Source organism: Myotis myotis, unplaced genomic scaffold (assembly GCF_014108235.1).
Source record: "Myotis myotis isolate mMyoMyo1 unplaced genomic scaffold, mMyoMyo1.p scaffold_m19_p_12, whole genome shotgun sequence".
Lineage (NCBI taxonomy): Eukaryota > Metazoa > Chordata > Mammalia > Chiroptera > Vespertilionidae > Myotis > Myotis myotis.
The window spans coordinates 54,244,868-54,263,156 of record NW_023416316.1 but is presented as its reverse complement, the minus strand read 5'-3'; the positions used below and the strand labels follow the sequence as shown (position 1 = coordinate 54,263,156).

Below are 18,289 nucleotides of genomic sequence, written 5' to 3'. Positions count from 1 at the left end.
GAATATAGCAGGAGTGATGTGTTCTTTTTTTTATATATTTAAAGTTTTTTAAACATTTTTTAATCCTTACCCAAGGATATTGTTTAAGGAGAGAAAGGTAGACAGATAGAAACTTCCAAGTGAGAAAGAAACATCAATCCATTGCCTCCACTATTTGCATGACCTGACAGGGATTGATCCTGCAACTTTTGATGTACAGGATGACGCTCCAACCAACTGAGCAACCTGGCCAGGGCTAAAACTAATTTTTTAAAAAATAATTCTTTATATAAATCTTTTAATTGCTCATATAGAAGGGTTACTCTGATAGAGCTATTCCCACAGGGTGAGCTTAATTGTATATAGAACTAAAGGTGATTTTTGTTTTCTTGGGATACTACTACAAGCAGAAGGAACTCTCTCTCAGCACACATGCTCCAAATTAGCGACTTTCTAGGTCAGTGGTTCTCAACCTGTGGGTCGCGACCCCTTTGGCGGTCAAACGACCCTTTCACAGGGGTTGCCTAAGACCATCCTGCATATCAGATATTTACATTGCGATTCATAACAGTAGCAACATTACAGTTATGAAGTAGCAACGAAAATAATATTATGGTTGGGTCACAACATGAGGAACTGTATTTAAAGGGCCAGAAGGTTGAGAACCACTGTCTAGGTGAAAGGATTCTGTCCATTTCTTCTGTATGACATACTGACTTTTGTCCAGAGCATTAAACACTTGTTTATTCAGATATTTTATTTTTTTGTGCTTCTGCATCGCTTATCAAGTAAGTGTGTATTTATCAAAAACTATAACTATTTAGGTTAGTTATAAATATTTTTACAATTCTTTGGCTTTATAATCTATACTAGGGGCCCAGTGCATGAATTCGTGCATCTTGAAAGGAACTGTGGGCCACAAGGCTGCAGTGGGCACAGGGGTGGGTCTCAGCCCATCCTCCACGTCCTTGCCCGTCCCCTCCCAACATGGCCCTTGGTTCCCTGTCTGACAGCAGCCCTGCTCCTGCTGCCACCACTCCCATGTGCTGACAGGCGCTGGCCACATTCACACCCGCTGATGGTGCTGAGCGATTGGGACCAGCGCCGGGCACTGCTAGCGGGGATGAGCAGTGGCTCCAGGGATGGCTGCAGGTGCGAGCGGGGCTGGTGCCAGCAGTGGGTGCAAGCAGCGGCTCTGGTGTTGGCAGCGGGTGTGAGAGGCGGCTGCCGGCCCTGATCGCCCCTCAGGAGCAGGGGGAAGTGGAGAATCCCTGAGGGGCAGTCAGGCCAGCAGCCGCCGTTCACATCCGCTGACAGAGCCGAGTGATCAGGGTCAATGCCAGGCACCAGCAGTGGGTGTCAGTGGTGGCTCCCACACTGGCAACAGGTGCAATCAGGGCTGGCGCCAGCAGCAGGTGCGAATGCTGGGCAGACTGCGGCACACGGGAGCAAAGAATTTTCAGTAACCACCAGAGGCTTTTCCGATAACAGCCTCGGCACCCCACCTTGGTCTGGCGCCCCCACTCACCTGCTCCATCATGCCGCTGCTGCTGATGCCCGCCGTGTTCCATGCTCTGCCACCTGGTGGTCAACACACGTCATAGCGACCGATTGTTCGGTTGTTCTGATGTTCAGTCTATTTGCATATTAGCCTTTTATTATATACGATTATATAGGATATCTAAAAGCCTAAGCAACCGAATGACCGGTAGACCAGTCATTATGATGTGCACTGATCACCATGTTCCATACATGCCCCCTTGTGGTTAATGCACATCATAGCGACCGATTGTTCGGTTGTTCTGATGTTCAGTCTATTTGCATATTAGCCTTTTATTATATACAATTATATAGGATATCTAAAAGCCTAAGCAACCGAATGACCGATAGACCAGTCATTATGATGTGCACTGATCACCATGTTCCATACACGCCCCCTTGTGGTTAATGCACATCATAGCGACTGATTGTTCGGTTGTTCTGATGTTCAGTCTATTTGCATATTAGCCTTTTATTATATAGGATTATACAGGATATCTAAAAGCTGGTCACCAGGGGCAGACACTCAATGCAGGAGCTGCTCCCTGGTGGTCAGTGTGCTCCCATAGGGGAAATGCTGCTCAGCCAGAAGCCGGGATCACAACTGGCGAGCACAGCAGCGGTGGCCGGAGCCTGTCCTGCCTCCGTGGCAGTGCTAAGGAAGGAGCAGCAAGCCGAGCGGTAAGGAGCAGCAAGTAGGCGGGCGGGAAGGAGTGAGGGGTTCTGGACTGCGAGAGGGCACAGGCCAGGCTAAGGTACACACACACACACACACACACACACACACACAGTGCATGAATTTCATGCACCGGGCCTCTAGTATAATATATAAACTTATGACAAAAATTTATGAAAATTTATTTAAATTGTTTTGAAAAACTACATAGATGAATGGATAAAACTATTCCTGGTGAATTGGTTGTCTTTGACTAAACTATTAAACATTGAGTGAAAGAGTTCTTAAAAATTTAAGTTTCTTTAATGAAGTTATTTCCCAAGTGTTCAAATTCCTGCTCTGTGTTCAGAGGCTGAATTTGAAAATAATGCCTTATTATATGAGTTTGATTTATGCAAGAAAGAAGGGGGAGCCCTCCCATTATTAAGATATTTGTGAATGAATATACATATGTTTTAAGTTAAAATAAAGTGCTTACGTTATATATTTGTCCTTTGTTATTATTTCTGCTTCATCTGACCTTTTAGAATAATAACCAAGTACTGATTTTAACTGCATCTTACAAGAGGGCTTCTCCTAGACATCTAAATACTAAGAAGGTGTTTCATTTAAGAAGAATTTGACAAATTTTTAATTGAATACTTCACATAATCTTTATTTGAATTATATTTTAGGTATTAGAACTAATTAAAACTTATTAATTAATTTATATGTTTATTTACTAAGAACATAAAAGGCCTGTTTAGACTGAAATATTCAGCCAGACGTTAGAGAACACATAGTTATTTGGTATCTATTGCTCATTTACTAACAACTTCCATAAATTATACAGATTGTTTATCTATATGTAAAAATCACCATAGTTGTGTTTCCTTCTGTTTATTTAATATTCTAAAAAGCAAGGTGGGAGTCAGGTTATTTTTATTAAACATTTTTCATTCATAAACATATGAACAAGTTTATCAAGGAGAATAAAATCCGTTCTCATTTCTCAAGGAGAGTAGTTCAGAAAGCTGTTTTAATAAAGTCATAGAAAAATCTGAAGGAGACTTTGTGCTTTTTTTATGGGCATAAACTTGAAAATTTAAAAACAAGCCTTTTGTATGATAACATAATTAAATTAGAGTTTTTACATGTGTGATGCCTTTAATATTTGCTTTTCGGTTTTTTTAAATTCACAAGATTTATTGTTGGCTTGTATTTTTTTGTTAAGCCTCACCTTGGATATTTTTCCATTGATTTTTCAAATTCTTTATTGTATTAAATGCCTCCTTTCCGCCCCCCCCCCATGGACCCCTTCTAGCCCACCCCTACTCCCCACCCCAGGCTTTCACCGCCCTAGTATCTGTGTCCATGGGTTATGCATATGTGCATACAAGTTATTTGGTTGATCTCTTCCCACCCACCCACCCACTCACCTCTGCCTTCCCTCTGAGATTCCACAGTGTGTTACATGCTCCTGTGTCTCTGGATCTGTTTTGTTCATCAGTTTATGTGTTAATTAGATTCCATGAACAATATGAGTGAGATCCTGTGATACTTGTCTTTCTCTGACTGGTTTATTTCACTAGTGTAATGCTGTATGTGAACTTCAAGGGCCAGGAGAAGACAGGAGGAGTCATTGACGTTGGCTAAACCTCTCACATATTTGGAGAAAACACTGATATTTAACACTTTTACACATTTTCATGTAATAATAGACTTGCTCTGGTGCTGTAGCTTTGCCCTTGGGGTGCCCTCCCACCTTGTCTTACATGGATCCGAGCTGATGCTTCATCAGTTACCTTCACGTGGGTACACTCTGCTCTTGGAATGTGATTTGTTAATTCTGGCTTACCATAGTAGAAACCCAAATATTGTTCCTATAAAATGCCCCATAGGCCTTAGGTCTGGGTGTGTTGGATCCTCAGCATGTCAAAAATTTCATTATGCCATCTGCTTCAACCTGAGCCGTGTATCTTCTGCTGGCAGGCTTTATTGAAGTGCCGGGCTCAGGATAAAAAAATAAGCAGGTTTGGCATAAGAAGCTTGCTTTTGAAAAAATAATAATTGATCATGTGCCTGCTCTAGATTTAAAATACCCATTTGAAAGTATTCCCAGAAGCCTCATCTAAGCACATTGATCTCTTTTTCATCTGTGGTTGAAGATAGCAATTATTATGGTTGAATAATTGGTAACTTTGGTAAGTTGTTGAGTTTTCTGTTTTGTTTTTAAGGCACAGATTGGTGATACATTGTGAAATATTTTGATTACTTCTGTTAGTGGAAGCTCTTTACCTAATATCCTATTTGCAGAAATGATATCTTAAATGACTTTTTCTATATATATATAATACAAATATGGTAAGAATGCCATGATGAAAAAAAGCTAACTTATACGGTGTCTGCTATATATAGTGTGAGACTTTGCTAATTTTCTCATCTGTAAAATGAAAATAAAGTTATTTGGAGGCTTGTTGGGGAGATGATATTAGAGTAGGTCCTTATAAAATGAATAGACATGTATTCTGCAAATGTTTGTTGAATGCCAACTCTGTGCTAGGCACTCTTCTAGATAATGAGGATGTAATTCAGAAAAAAAATAGATTCCTCCACTGGAGAATTCCACATTCTATCTAGTCTGTCTTGACTGAGATGAAAGCTCCATGGCAACAGGGTACATGCTGGGTGGCAATAAGAACCATGAAGGAAAATACTTGAGGGAAGGATGTACCTGACTGGTAAAGGGGGCAGCTTGGCAGTTTGAGGAAAGGTGAAGTGGTCAGTATAGCTGGAGCTATGGGGACACAGTGCAAGGGGATGAGTTCAGAGAGTGATCCTGAAACACAATTGGTATCACCTTGCTGATAAATAATTACAGGTATAAAGTTAGATTCCAGACACCCTGTGGAAATATGAAATCAGGATTGGCTGTTTGCACTCTTCTGTCAATTATTTAGTTTTAACTTGGGGCTCCTTATAGCAGGTACACAAAAGTAATTAGAGAATACTTTTCCAAAATGGAATTATTTTTGTTGTTGTTTACATTATATCATTGTATCTGGAATTTGCCAGTTTGTGAAGTTTAAAGTCCTCCAGATTGGCAACTCTGCCCAAGACTTCTGAGAGCAACAGCAAAGGAGTTCAACTCAAATACTGAGTTAGAGGAAAGAATCACCACAGCACAGAACCAATTGCAAGTTTAGGAGGTTTGTTCCCAAAACGTCCCTCCAACATTTAACTGGAAGGACCAAAGAACTTACTGGGCTACTAAACTCATGGGTGTGGTCTATTTTACGGAAAGATTGCAGGTCAAATATTAGCTAAAGGAAGAGACACATAGCTCGGTCTGGTAGGATTTCAAACCAAAGCTTTTATTTTTCTTAGGAGATATCTTTCCCCGAATCAATGCATGGCAGTATGCATGGAGTATTGCCATCCAGCAAGCTCACCTGAGCTCTGTGTTCAGAGTTTTTATTTGAACACTAGAGGCCCAGTGCATGAAATCGTTCACGGAGGGGGGGGGTTCCCTCCGCCCAACCTGCACCCACTCCAATTGGGGACCCCTCGGGGGATGTCCAACCACTGGTTTAGGCCCGATCCCTCTCACAATCTGGGACCGCTGGCTCCTAACCACTCACCTGCCTGCCTGCCTTATTGCCCCTAACTGCCTCTGCCTACCTGCCTGATCACCCCTAACTGCCCTCCCCTGCCGGTCTGATCTCGTCCCAACTACCCTCCTCTGCTGGCCAATTTGGTTCTGATTGGTCAGTTTCTATCCCAGTCAGAGTCAAAAGCTCCGCCTCTTAGGCAGCCATTGGCTCCTCACAGTTGACCCAGATTTGGTTCTGATTGGTCAGTTTCTATGCCAGTCAGTGTCTCTGGGCCTATCAACGGGGCCTGATCAGAAAGGCGAGGCTGATCAGCTCCGGTGGAGACTTGGAGAGAAATGGAGGCAAGGCTGTTGGCCAGGTCAGGAGAGAAAGAGAGGCAAGTTCTGATCAACGGCTGCTACAGAGGCTACGGATCAGACCCTGCCTCTCTCTCTCTCTGCAGGCCTCTCTCTGGGTGTGATCTGCAGCCCCCTAGGCAGTCAGTGCTGGGTCAGGGCGTCCACAGTGGCCCCAGTTAGTGCTGGGTCGGCAGGGCAACCCAGCACTGACTTCCGGTCTGGTGGAGCCTTAGGTCGTAACCAGTTGTTATGACCCTGGCTCTTTATTATACAGATCACTTCATAGGTATGATTCATTGACTGACTGCACCAGTGGCTGAACATAGTCTCAGAATTTGAGTTGATATCTTGTGACCTTGACGCCTACCATGAATAACAAAGATGCTCCTATTGTCTGGGAAATCCCAGGGGTTTAGAATTTAATTCCTAGGTGCCACAGACAAGAGCCAGACTGCTCTTTGGGGAAGACCAAATTCTTTGCTACATACATTGTTATAAAAATTCACACAATATGGAAAGGAAATGGCCTCCTGGAGTCCCATCTCTCTGGAATAACTAGTGTTAGTATTGCTTGTTTGTTTTATATTATTCCAATGTTTAATAAAGTTCATTGAATCATATTATATTGTAGCTTTTTTTTTTACTTTAAAGTGTATAAGGTGTGTATGTTTTTGCATGTGCTTTAACGAGTACCCTGAAGTTGAACACTGGATATAAATTTAAAAATATTTTGTTATCTAATAAATAGTGATGCATTGCACATCTACACAGTTTTTTGCATGTTATTTTAATTTTTCACATTGAAATAAATTTTTGAAATATAATTGCTTAATTGAAAGGCAAGACCAGTTTGAAATTTGGTTTGTACTTCATTATTATCTCTTTTGGGATGTTTCCTATTTAATTGTTTATGGGATGTTGAAATTGTTAATGACTTTCATATTAATCTTAGGTAAACATTGCAACTTCAGCAATTTCAAATGTAGAATGTGCCCATATTCCACATCTCAGCCCGGCTGTCATTAGTACTCTGCAAAATGAATCATTGTTATCGTCCCAAAACAATGGGAATCTGGAAGTACTTACAGCTGCAGGTACTCCACACATCAATGGGAAAACTGCTTGTGATGAATTTGATCAACTGATCAAAAATATGGCCCAGGTAAGAACATTTTTTCTTTTTAATTGTGATAGAGTGTATAATATCTTAAAAGAATGTAATCAAGTCCTGGATAATTTGAAGAATATTTATATGTTCATCTTATGTAACATGTTAAATATACATTAAATATATATGTATTAAATGTAGTATTAAATATATTATTATTTATTAAGACATTGATAACATCTGAAAAAAATTGGAATGAAAATGAAGTAGATTTTGTTTGGATGGCTCAGAGATTTTTCTATTCCATTTCTTTAAATTATCACATTTTCAACTGAGTGTTATGTTTTATGTTCTAGAAATAGTCTCCAGTATAAATAAAATGTCTCATTCTAGGTGATGAGGGATCAAGGTTATTTTAGAAAAAAAAAGAATTTATTGAGTTTTTTTAAACAAAGGAATGCCACTAATAAGATGACTACAAGTGCAAGGATTAGCTTTTAATTTTATTTCTTGCTTTGCTTCCTGGACAGGGTCGCCATGTAGAAGTCTTTGAGCTCCTCAAACCTCCCTGTGGAGGCCTCGGGTTCAGTGTTGTGGGACTGAGGAGTGACAACCGGGGAGAACTGGGAATATTTGTGCAGGAGATCCAAGAGGGCAGTGTGGCTCACAGGTGAGACTGGCAGGCTGCTGGTCTGGGTTTGATACCATATTCGGGAGGTGTTGATCACCCTGGGAGAGTGTAGAGAAGCAAAATGAATGGAAACAAACAGGAATCCAAAAATAATGATAATAACCAGTTTTTTAGACGTCATTGGCATTGCTTTGATAAAATGTTAGTCCTTTTGAAAGAAGAGTAGCTTTTCAATATAGTTATAACTTAATCACTTTTTAGTAAGGAAAGAAAAATTTGATGAGGACATCTTCTGAATGTTAGTAAATGGACTCTTCTGATTATATTTTAAAATTATTATTTAGAAAACTATCCATGTGGCCCATGATAATTTAAAAGATTTTATTAATATACTCAAAGCAAGAAGTAAATTATATGCCTCCTCGCTTTTATTTGTAGAAGATAGGCACATCCAAGTTTTAATGAAAAGGTTAGGTCGCTGAAAGAAGAGGGCTCTACAATGGGGGGAGTTCATTAGATACACTGGAGCCAAAGTCTATGCTTTTAAAAGTCAAAGTCCCAGAAAAAGCTACCTAATTGTGGATTTAGAAAATAGAGTTAAAGTAATCTGATGCTGTACGCCAGAAAAGCTGTCATTGTCTTGGGAGCCATCAGGTATCTTTTACCTCCTTTCTCATTCTTGATAGAGATGGAAGATTGAAGGAAACTGACCAAATCCTTGCCATCAATGGACAGGCACTTGATCAGACGATCACACATCAGCAGGCCATCAGCATCCTGCAGAAAGCCAAGGACACTGTGCAGCTCATTATTGCCAGAGGCTCGTTGCCTCAGCTCATCAGTCCCATGGTTTCCCGCTCCCCATCCGCAGCCAGCACAATTTCCGCTCACTCTAATCCGGTGTGTATGTAAGATTTTCACAAGGAATAGGACTCATTTTCTACTTCTTTTTTATAGGTTTCTAGATGACTATTTTACATTTTCCTTAGGTTCTTTGTATTTCTTGAGTTTTTGCCTTTTTATTCTTTTATCTCTCCCTCGCCCGGAATAGTTGTTATTTAATTTTGATAAGTTTCTGGCTTCTAAAACTATTTTTACAATATTTTGTATAGTTTCCTTTTTTATTTGGTAACATCTCTCAAATGAAAATGAATCAGACCTTTTACAAAATTGACTCTATCTGCCGACAGATATAATCTTGAGTTTGCTTTGTAATTTGTCAATTATACTTTGTATTATTGTTATAGTTAGCTGTCTATGATGACGTTAAGAAGTAATCTAAATTTGGAATCTTGCAAGGCAGGATAATGCAGAAAACATTTTTAATACATAAAAGTTTTTTCCTTGATCTTTCCTTTTTAAAGAAAAAGTTCTACAAAAGGTCTCCCAAATCAATGCCTATCTTTACCTGGTTAAATGTGGTCACTGTGATGATGTGTTTATAATTTCAAGATTGATTATGCAGTAACTATCTTTTGAAACGAACATGTAACTAAACAAAAGAGACATGTCTTACGACTCATTTTTATGTTTGAACTCAATTATTTAATATTACTCATAAAATAACTTTCACAGAAATCTCAACTGTAATGAAAATTTTAGTTTTTCCTAAATATGTTCAGATTCTTACAGGAGCTTTATTTTCAGGTTCACTGGCAGCATGTGGAAACTATTGAATTGGTGAATGATGGATCTGGTCTGGGATTTGGCATTGTCGGAGGAAAAGCAACTGGTGTAATAGTAAAAACCATTCTGCCGGGAGGAGTGGCTGATCAAGTAAGCTACTCCCAACAGGTGTTCATGCTGTTTTATTAAATAGCATGGCTTCATCTTTTACATTATCTGCCAGAAAGAAGAAACTGTGGCCTTAGATAATATCAAAGAAGCTGAGTTAGACTCTTCTGTTTTGCTGGGCTGTCCCTAAATTGTTTTTTTTAAAACTTGGGGAGAAATACCATTGAAAGGGGAAGATTGATCTTGAGTTAAAGGAATAGACCACCAGACTAAAGCCCAAGTTATGGTTTTGATCATTGTAGAGATAGCAGTTCTTTATTTTATGATCGTAAATCAAATTTATAAACCTAGTCAACTGTTTTATGGCCACAAGATTCTATTGAAAAAAGAACAGTGCTGTAGTAGGAAAAAGCACAAGGTTCATCTTGTCCTTTTAGGGATGCGTCACTGGTGTCGTCTTTGTCTATGAAACCTGGCCTGTTTTTGTCACTGGGAGTTATACATTAAAGAATTGCCATTTATGCTAGAATTGCCATGTTGGAATCTATGTGGCAAAATTTTAGTTGATTATTATAATTTATGTCTTCTTAGACAAGTTCAACTAATGTAAGTATATTTGTGCTTTGTAACTTTTCATAATGATGTTTGCTTTTATAGTTGTATTTGAACTTAGGAGTCATGTTCATCTATTTGTCATATTCATATGTGAAAGTCAGATTTATTGGCAGAGATATTGACAGTAACACAATAGTTTGACATTTTTAAAAATATTAGCCAATATCTAGCAGTATCTGGTGAAATCCCTTTAGTTGACAGACTTGTGATAAATAAGTTTTATCTTCAGTGTAGAGCCGCACTGTTCAATACTGTGGGTAATTGCCAGATGTCACTTTTTAAATTCAAATTTAAATTAATTAAAATAAACAAAGTTACAAGTTTAGTTCCTCATTTGGTCTGGCTACATTTCATGTGCTCTATAGCTGCAGGTTGCTTGTAGCTGCCGTATTGGACAATACAGAACATTTTCATTCTTGCACAAAATCCTAGTGGCCACTGTATAGAGGCTTATAAGACTGCTTGCCACTCCCCATCTATCTGAATTTTTATCTCACCATGATACCATCTGCAAATGAATTCTTTAGAAATATTTATAACTAAATGGCAAGGCAGAAAATTGTGGTGTCATTGCTTTCTTGTGGTTCATACTATATTTTGTGTAATATATATTTGTATAGTGACTTATACTATATCTTTGTTTAATGGCATTTTCTTCCTCTATCCCTCAAAAAATTCACAAAGAGGCTTAATATTTTCTTGTATCTAGTAGGTAGAAATCAAATTGAAAAGCTTATATCGACTATCAATTTAAGGAATATTTGTGAATTTTAGTTACTTATATCACATTGAGTGATATTAGGCTGCTTCAAAAATGTAGTTAAAAAAACAGTTAAAATCACAGCCACATGTGTAGTGTCCTATGATTGATATTTCGTATCATTGATTTTTTATTCCCTTTCCCTCATTTAGGACTTCTCTGATGAGGTAATAAAAACAAAGCCTGATAAACCAATCTCTTTTTATTCAGCATGGGCGATTGTGCAGTGGAGACCACATTCTAAAGATCGGTGACACAGATCTAGCAGGGATGAGCAGTGAGCAAGTAGCACAAGTCCTCAGGCAGTGTGGAAACAGAGTTAAACTGATGATTGCAAGAGGTGCCCTAGAAGAACCGGCAGCACCCACCTCTCTGGGCATCACCGTGTCCTCATCCCCATCCTCTACACCAGAGATGCGGGTAAGTAGGTGAAAGTTCATGGGGTAAGTCATAGACAATAGCACCTAAATGATAGGATGTTTGTTTTGAAACTAGATTTATTAATATTTATATGTTAGGGATATATGCAAAACCGATTGACACGGACAAGAGTGCGGTGAAGGCCTTAGGGTGGGGCGGCAGGTGTGCGCTAGAAGGGGGTCAGTGGGGAGACAAAAGGGATATTTGTAATACTTTGAACAATAAAGATACATTTTTTTAAAAATGAAACAAAATTCAAATATAGAAATGTTTCGGCACAAATAATATGTTATTAATTATGAATAATGTGTAACAGATGAAAAATAGATTGCTTAAAAATTCTAGATGACTATTTTACATTTTTCTCTAAGCAGTACATTTATGAGAATAATGTTCTGTAATACAGAAAAGTATTAAGGAATTATTTGTTACAAATACCGGAAATGTTGGATACTTTTTCTTACATTGAAGGCCCTCAGTAGGGTGTGGTGAATAAAGCTTATTAACACCTTTTAATATTGTTTTATGGCATATCATACAACTGTTATCAGATTTATAATGAGAAGTCACTATTCTTCAGCCAGTTATTATAAATTTTTAAATAAAAGTTATGTTTTTGAGATTGTAACAAAAGCTTTACCCATATGCATAACCTCCCATCTATGTTTGTAACAATATAACAAGAGCTTAAAAATTTCATAATTTTTCAAATGTGGTGATTATCACAAATACTTCAGATCACAGTATGACTGTAGTGCATAAAAAATTCAACAAAACCATTTTATCTAGAAATCATATATTTAAGGAGAGAATTACACTCAGTTTTTAGATTAGCTTTATAGCAAATGTAAATTCTACATTTTTCTCTAATAGTTCTAAAAACATCTGATTTTTTCTATTGAAGTTTTTGTTCTAACCAGTTGCTTCGAATTCTTTTTTTAGTATCCTAACCTCTTCCACAGACCCTTTTAAACTTTATTAGAACACTTGAAATTTCCATGATTCTCTTGTTTTCAAGATTGAGTTTGGTTGCTATTTTTTGCAGAAAGAAAGAAAGCTTGTTTATGAAAGTATTTAAGTGGCATTCTTTTGTGGTAAACAAAAACATTTTATTCAGCATATATAAATGAATGCAATACCGAGACCCACTTCATGTAATTGAAAGCTTAGAAAAATATCTATTCTGTGCATATCATCATTTCTGAAGCTTGTGCCCCTTTTAAAACCATTCGATAGTCAAATTGCCACCCTCTAAAATAGCACTCGCATAAGTCTTATTAAAAATAGAAAACACATTTGTTTCCATTGAAGCAGATTTCATCCTGTCATTTTCTTGTAATTATCTAAACTTTAAACTTTTTGCTAAGTTTGCACAGATAATTATGTGCAGTGAGGAAAACTAAATGGAACTTTACAATAAAATTATATCTCGTTTAGGTGAATTATCAGTGAGATACAATCAGAGTTTACTTAAAAAAAATCAGAAAACATCACCAGCTAGCCCCAACCAGCATGTCTATTCAAACCGATAGCCTGAATTCTGTCCTGATCTTCTTAGGGTTATTTGTAAAATGCTGACACCCCTTTAGTATATAATGCCAATAGCTTAATGAGAACTTATTGCACTAATCCACTAATGCTTAATTCAGGGACTCTTGCCCTTCAGGCCAACATAGAATTAATAGCAGTGCTGCATGTTAAAGAAACCTGTGTTCTGCTATCATTGCAGGAAGTAAGGGAATCATAGCAGAAAGGCAGACTTTCCTTACAGGTAGCTTTTAAAATTAGAGTATGAATTTACAAAACAAATACAGGGACCATTTTAAATGGTTCATGGGTACATTTCACTGATTTAAAAAAAAAAATAATCATCAGCCCTAGCCAGTCTGGCTCTGTGGATAGAGTGTCGGTCTGTGGACTGGAGGGTCCTGGGTTCGATTTTGGTCAAGGGCACATGCCTGGGTTGTGGGCTCGGTCCCCAGTAGGGGGTGTGCAGGAGGCAGCCAGTCAGTGATTCTCTCTCATCATTAATGTTTCTCTCCTTCTCCCTTCCTCTCTGATATCAGTAAAAATATATTTTAAATAGTAATCATCAGTATTTTAATAATATTTCTGAAGGATAGAGGAAGTCATACTTATGGTGTTAGAATCAACTGTCAACTTGGCATAGTAACAGTAGCAAAGTGTCCTGAGAGGACACAGTGGCCCCTGCATTCCCCTGGGGCTTTACATACTGCAGAGCACTTAAGAGCCGGGGTTCTGCAACCAGCCTGTCTGCATTTGAATTCTGCCTCTGCTAGAATTCTTACTGTTTGTCCTTGGAAAGGTCTGTGTTCCTCAGTTTCCCCAGAGAAAAGCTGACAGTGATTGTGCCTACCGCAGTAAATGTGAGCTGGACTGTTGTCCTTATTCCTGATAGACATTTGAAAGTTAGAAAAATTCAATAGCAAAGCCAGATTTGAACTTGATCTGAATTCAAAATGTGAGTTCTTTCAACCTCCTAAATCCTTAACACATGCAGATGATTATCTTGGAGAATGGAATTTGATCCTAAGAAACTATTTGATTTCTGAAGTTTTGTTTACACAAACAGCATTGTATTTCTGTGATAGGGGGTGTGTTCAGGTTTTCTGCTGACATTCCCTTGTGGCACAAATATGATGCTCAGTGCACGTTAACAAGACTGAAGGAGTAATCAATCACACAGTGAGCCTCCAGCAGAGTTCTCTGACGCCTAATTACACCTTATTCCAAAATAAAGATGCGGCTTTTTGAGTTACCTTGTTTGTTTACATGTTTATTTTTCTGGGTATTTACTTATCTACTTTATTTTAGGTTGATGCTTCCACTCAGAAAAGTGAAGACAGTGAGACATTTGATGTGGAACTCACTAAAAATGTCCAGGGATTGGGAATTACCATTGCTGGTTACATTGGAGATAAAAAACTAGGTAGTTTTAAACATTGATATGTTTTTTTAACTTGACAATTGCCTCTAATGTAATTACCTTATGCGTTATTGAATCATATTTATATATTTTTATATTATTGGATAAACAGATTGAAAACTTTTCTAGGAACAACTTAATGTATGTGATTGTGATTTTGTATTTATGAGACAAAACCATTGTCTCATCCTCTGGCCTAAGTTTCTACTACTGGTTTTGTTTGTGTGGCTTGCTGATGTATATTCCCTCAAAATTAGGACTGTATATTTGGATACTAGAGGATGGATATTATTTAGTTGAGTGATTTTCATAAATAATAAAAAACACACAACTATTTCCAATCTTAGAACCTTCAGGAATCTTTGTAAAGAGCATTACGAAGAGCAGCGCTGTGGAACATGATGGCAGAATCCAAATTGGAGACCAAATTATAGCAGTGAGTAGCACATTTAATTTTGCTTTGTTTAATTGTCATCGTTGAGAAGTGCATTCTCCTCCTTTACTCAGTTTTGAGAACTACATTTAGCTTGATACTAATTTAAGCTTGCTTTGTTAATTTGACTCTCATTACAATGATCGGTTTTATTATTTTTTGGAATTAAGAGCATTCAATAGAAGCTTTACCGATTTCACCTCTCAAGGTGGGACTTCATTTGTGAATGATTTATGACATATCAGATTTCTGGTTATAACATTAATATAATAGTTATACATTGGTTACTAGTACATTCATATCATAGTTAGACTGTAGTTGCAGACACCCAGGTAAAGACCAGTTGTCATAGCCTCTGGTTTGCTTGCATCTGAATTTGGGATGTTTGCATTTTCTTCCTTAGGTTAGCAGAACGACACTGTTATTGTTGACTCCATCACCAAGGCTACTTTTAGCTCTAAGACTATACAAGAATACAGAAAAGATACAACCTCTCTAATTAATCAACCCACCATTCTTACTGTAGTAACATCACTAGGCTTTGAGCACATGGCTGTTCAAGGCAGTGTACAAAAGGATCTAACTTCCAGTTCAGTGTTCGCTGGAAACGGGACTACCTAACTCCTTCTGAGAACACAAACCCCAAAGACCCTGCAAAGAGGGCTTCCTGGTTAAAAACTTCAGGAAAAACTGCAGGCGATATACTCTCTTAGGGATTCACAATGGACATGGAAAAAAAATCAAAGACTGAGAAGTTCTGCAGAAGAGAAACTTGTTTAACTCTTTTACATAAGTATTTCCTAAACTTCTTTAATATGGTTTCTTTCTATCTTCAAACACATGTTAATATCCTTTGGAAGACATTTTGAGGAATTCCAGTTTATTTTAATACTGGAGGCCCAGTGCACGGATTAGTGCACATTGAAAGGAAATTAATTAGAAGGTGGCCAGTGGGGCGAGACTAGGTGAGATGGGCTGGACACGCCCTGGAGCCAACTTCCCGCAGTCCCTCCCCAGCCTGCTGCACCTGGGGTGACACCGGGGCTCGAAGGGTATCTGCAGAGTGAGCAGGGTCCCTACAGCACGTGGGGTCCCTCAGCCTGGCCTGCGGGGATCGGGCCAAAACCAGTAGTCCGACATTCCCTGGGGCGTCCTAGAGTGTGAGAGGGCACTCTGCAAAGATGCTGTTGCTCAGTGGCTCCTGTGTTGAGCATCTGCCCCCTGGTGGTAAGAGCGCATCATACCTAATGGCCAGTCACTTAGCCATATATATATATATATATATATATATACACACACACACACAAGAGGCCCGGTGCACAAAAATTTGTGCACTTGGGGGAGAAGGGGGGGGTCCCTCAGCCCGGCCTGTGCCCTCTTGCAGTCTGGGACCCCTCGGGAGATAACGACTTGCTGGCTTAGGCCTGATCCCGGGTGGCAGAGGGCAGGCCCAATCCCTAGGTGCAGCCCCTAGTCGGGCTCAGAGCAGGGCTGATTGGGGAGTTGGGGCACCACCCCCTGTCATGCAGAGAGCAGGGTGGATCGGGAGGTTGCGATGCCACCCTCAGTCATGCTCAGGGTAGGGCCGATTGTGGGGTTGGGGCACCGCCCCCTGTCACACTCAAGGCAGGGTCGATGGGGAGGTTGCGACGCCACCCCCTGTCACGCACAGAGCAGGACCAATCAGGCGGTTGGGGCACTGCCCCCTGTCACTCACAGAGCAGGGCCCATCAGGGGGGTTGGGGCTCCGTACCCTGTCACTCACAGAGCAGGGTCGAACAGGGGGTTGGGGATCTCCCCCCTGTCACGCACAGAGCAGGGCCGATCAGGGGGTTGGGAAGCTCACCCCTGTCATGCACAGAGCAGGGCCCATCAGGGAGTTGGGGCGCCGCGCCCTGTCACACTCAGGGCAGGGCCGATGGGGAGGTTTTGGCTCTACCCCATCACACACAGAGCAGGGCCTGTGGGGGGAGGGAGGGTTGGGGCCCCGCCCTCTATCACCCACAGAGCAGGGCTGATTAGGGGGCTGGGCCGCTGCCACGGTCACACTCAGGGCAGGGCCAATGATGAGATTATGGCTCTACCCCGTCACACACAGAGCAGGGCCCATGGGGGGGGTTGGGGCGCTGCACCCTGTCACACACAGAGCAGGGCCGATCAGGGGGTTGGGGAGCTCCCCCCTATCAGGCACAGAGCAGGGCTGATCAGGGGGTTGGGGTGCCTTCCCCTGTCACGAACAGAGCAGGGCGGATGGCCCCGCCCCCTGTCACACACACAGCCTCAGGGTGATCAGGGGGTTTGGACGCTGCCCCCTGTCACGCTGATCCCGGTGCTGGGAGGCATATTACCCTTTTACTATATAGGATAGAGGCCTGGTGCATGGGTGGGGGCCGGCTGGTTTGCCCTGAAGGGTGTCCTGGATCAGGGTGGGGGTCCCCACTGGAGTGCCTGGCCAGCCTGGATGAGGGGATGATGGCTGTTTGCAGCTGGTCACACACCCTTCAGGGTGGGGGTCCCCACTGGGGTGCCTGGCCAGTCTGGGTGAGGGGCTGAGGGCTGTTTTCAGGCTGGCAGGTGACTGAAGCTCCCAACTGCTCTTTTTTTTCTTTTTTTTATTCTGGGCCAGCTTTAGCTCTGAGGCTTGGCTCCAGCTCTTAGGCCTCGGCTGCTGAAAGCAGGTATCTGGTTTGTTTGGGTTCTATAATCGAAACACTGTTTCAACTCCAGCTCTGAGATCCCGGCTGGCTGAAAGCAGGTTTCTGGGGTTTTGTTTAGCTTCTATATTTGTAACAATGTTTCAAACTGCAAGCTCAGAGGCCGGCAGCGGCAGGTGGGGAACGTTGGCTTCTTCCGTCACTGAAGCAAGCAAGCCTCATGTTTGCTTCAAGCTGCCTGGCTGCCGGCCGCCATCTTGGCTGACAGTTAATTTGCATATCGCCCTGATTAACCAATGGGAAGAGTAGCGGATGTACGGCTAATTACCATGCTTCTCTTTTATTAGATAGGATGTGTTTGTTTAATCTTAATTAAGTATCTGTGGTTTCCTTGGGAATGTAAGAAAGTAGAATGTTAGGATAGAATAGTTCTTGGTCATAGCAGCATTATTCACAATAGCTAAGATAAGGAAGTAATGTTGGTGTCCTTCGATGGATGAATAGATAAACAAAATGTGATGTATATACAATGGAAAATTAATGATACAAAGAAGGAAATTCTGCCACATCCTACAACATGGATGAACCTTGAGGACATTATGCTAAGTAAAATAAGCCAATCATAAAAGGACAAGTACTATATGATTCCACTTACATGAAGTGCCTAGAGTAGTTAAAATCATACAATCAGAAGGCAGATTGGTCGTTTTGAGGGATTGGGTGGAGGGGGAAATGAGCAGCTGCTGTTTAATGGGTACAGAGTTTCACCTTGCTGGATGAAAACATCTGGAGATCTAGTGTATGACAGTGTGAATATACTTAACACTCCTGAACTTTATGTATAGTTAGAAAAGTTTAAGAC

The 18,289-nt window shown here is 40.4% G+C and overlaps 1 protein-coding gene across 2 annotated transcripts in view; it reads left to right on the top strand.

Moving 5' to 3' along the window:
- Nucleotides 1-18,289, top strand: part of MPDZ (multiple PDZ domain crumbs cell polarity complex component) — a 175,935-nt gene that overhangs the window by 55,353 nt on the left and 102,293 nt on the right. For both annotated transcript variants that reach the window (XM_036331164.1, XM_036331163.1), the window contains 7 exons: nt 7,078-7,287; nt 7,764-7,903; nt 8,551-8,764; nt 9,512-9,640; nt 11,184-11,393; nt 14,229-14,343; nt 14,688-14,776. In XM_036331164.1, coding sequence (XP_036187057.1) covers nt 7,078-7,287; nt 7,764-7,903; nt 8,551-8,764; nt 9,512-9,640; nt 11,184-11,393; nt 14,229-14,343; nt 14,688-14,776 — 1,107 coding nt within the window. The remainder of the gene's footprint in view (nt 1-7,077; nt 7,288-7,763; nt 7,904-8,550; nt 8,765-9,511; nt 9,641-11,183; nt 11,394-14,228; nt 14,344-14,687; nt 14,777-18,289) is intronic.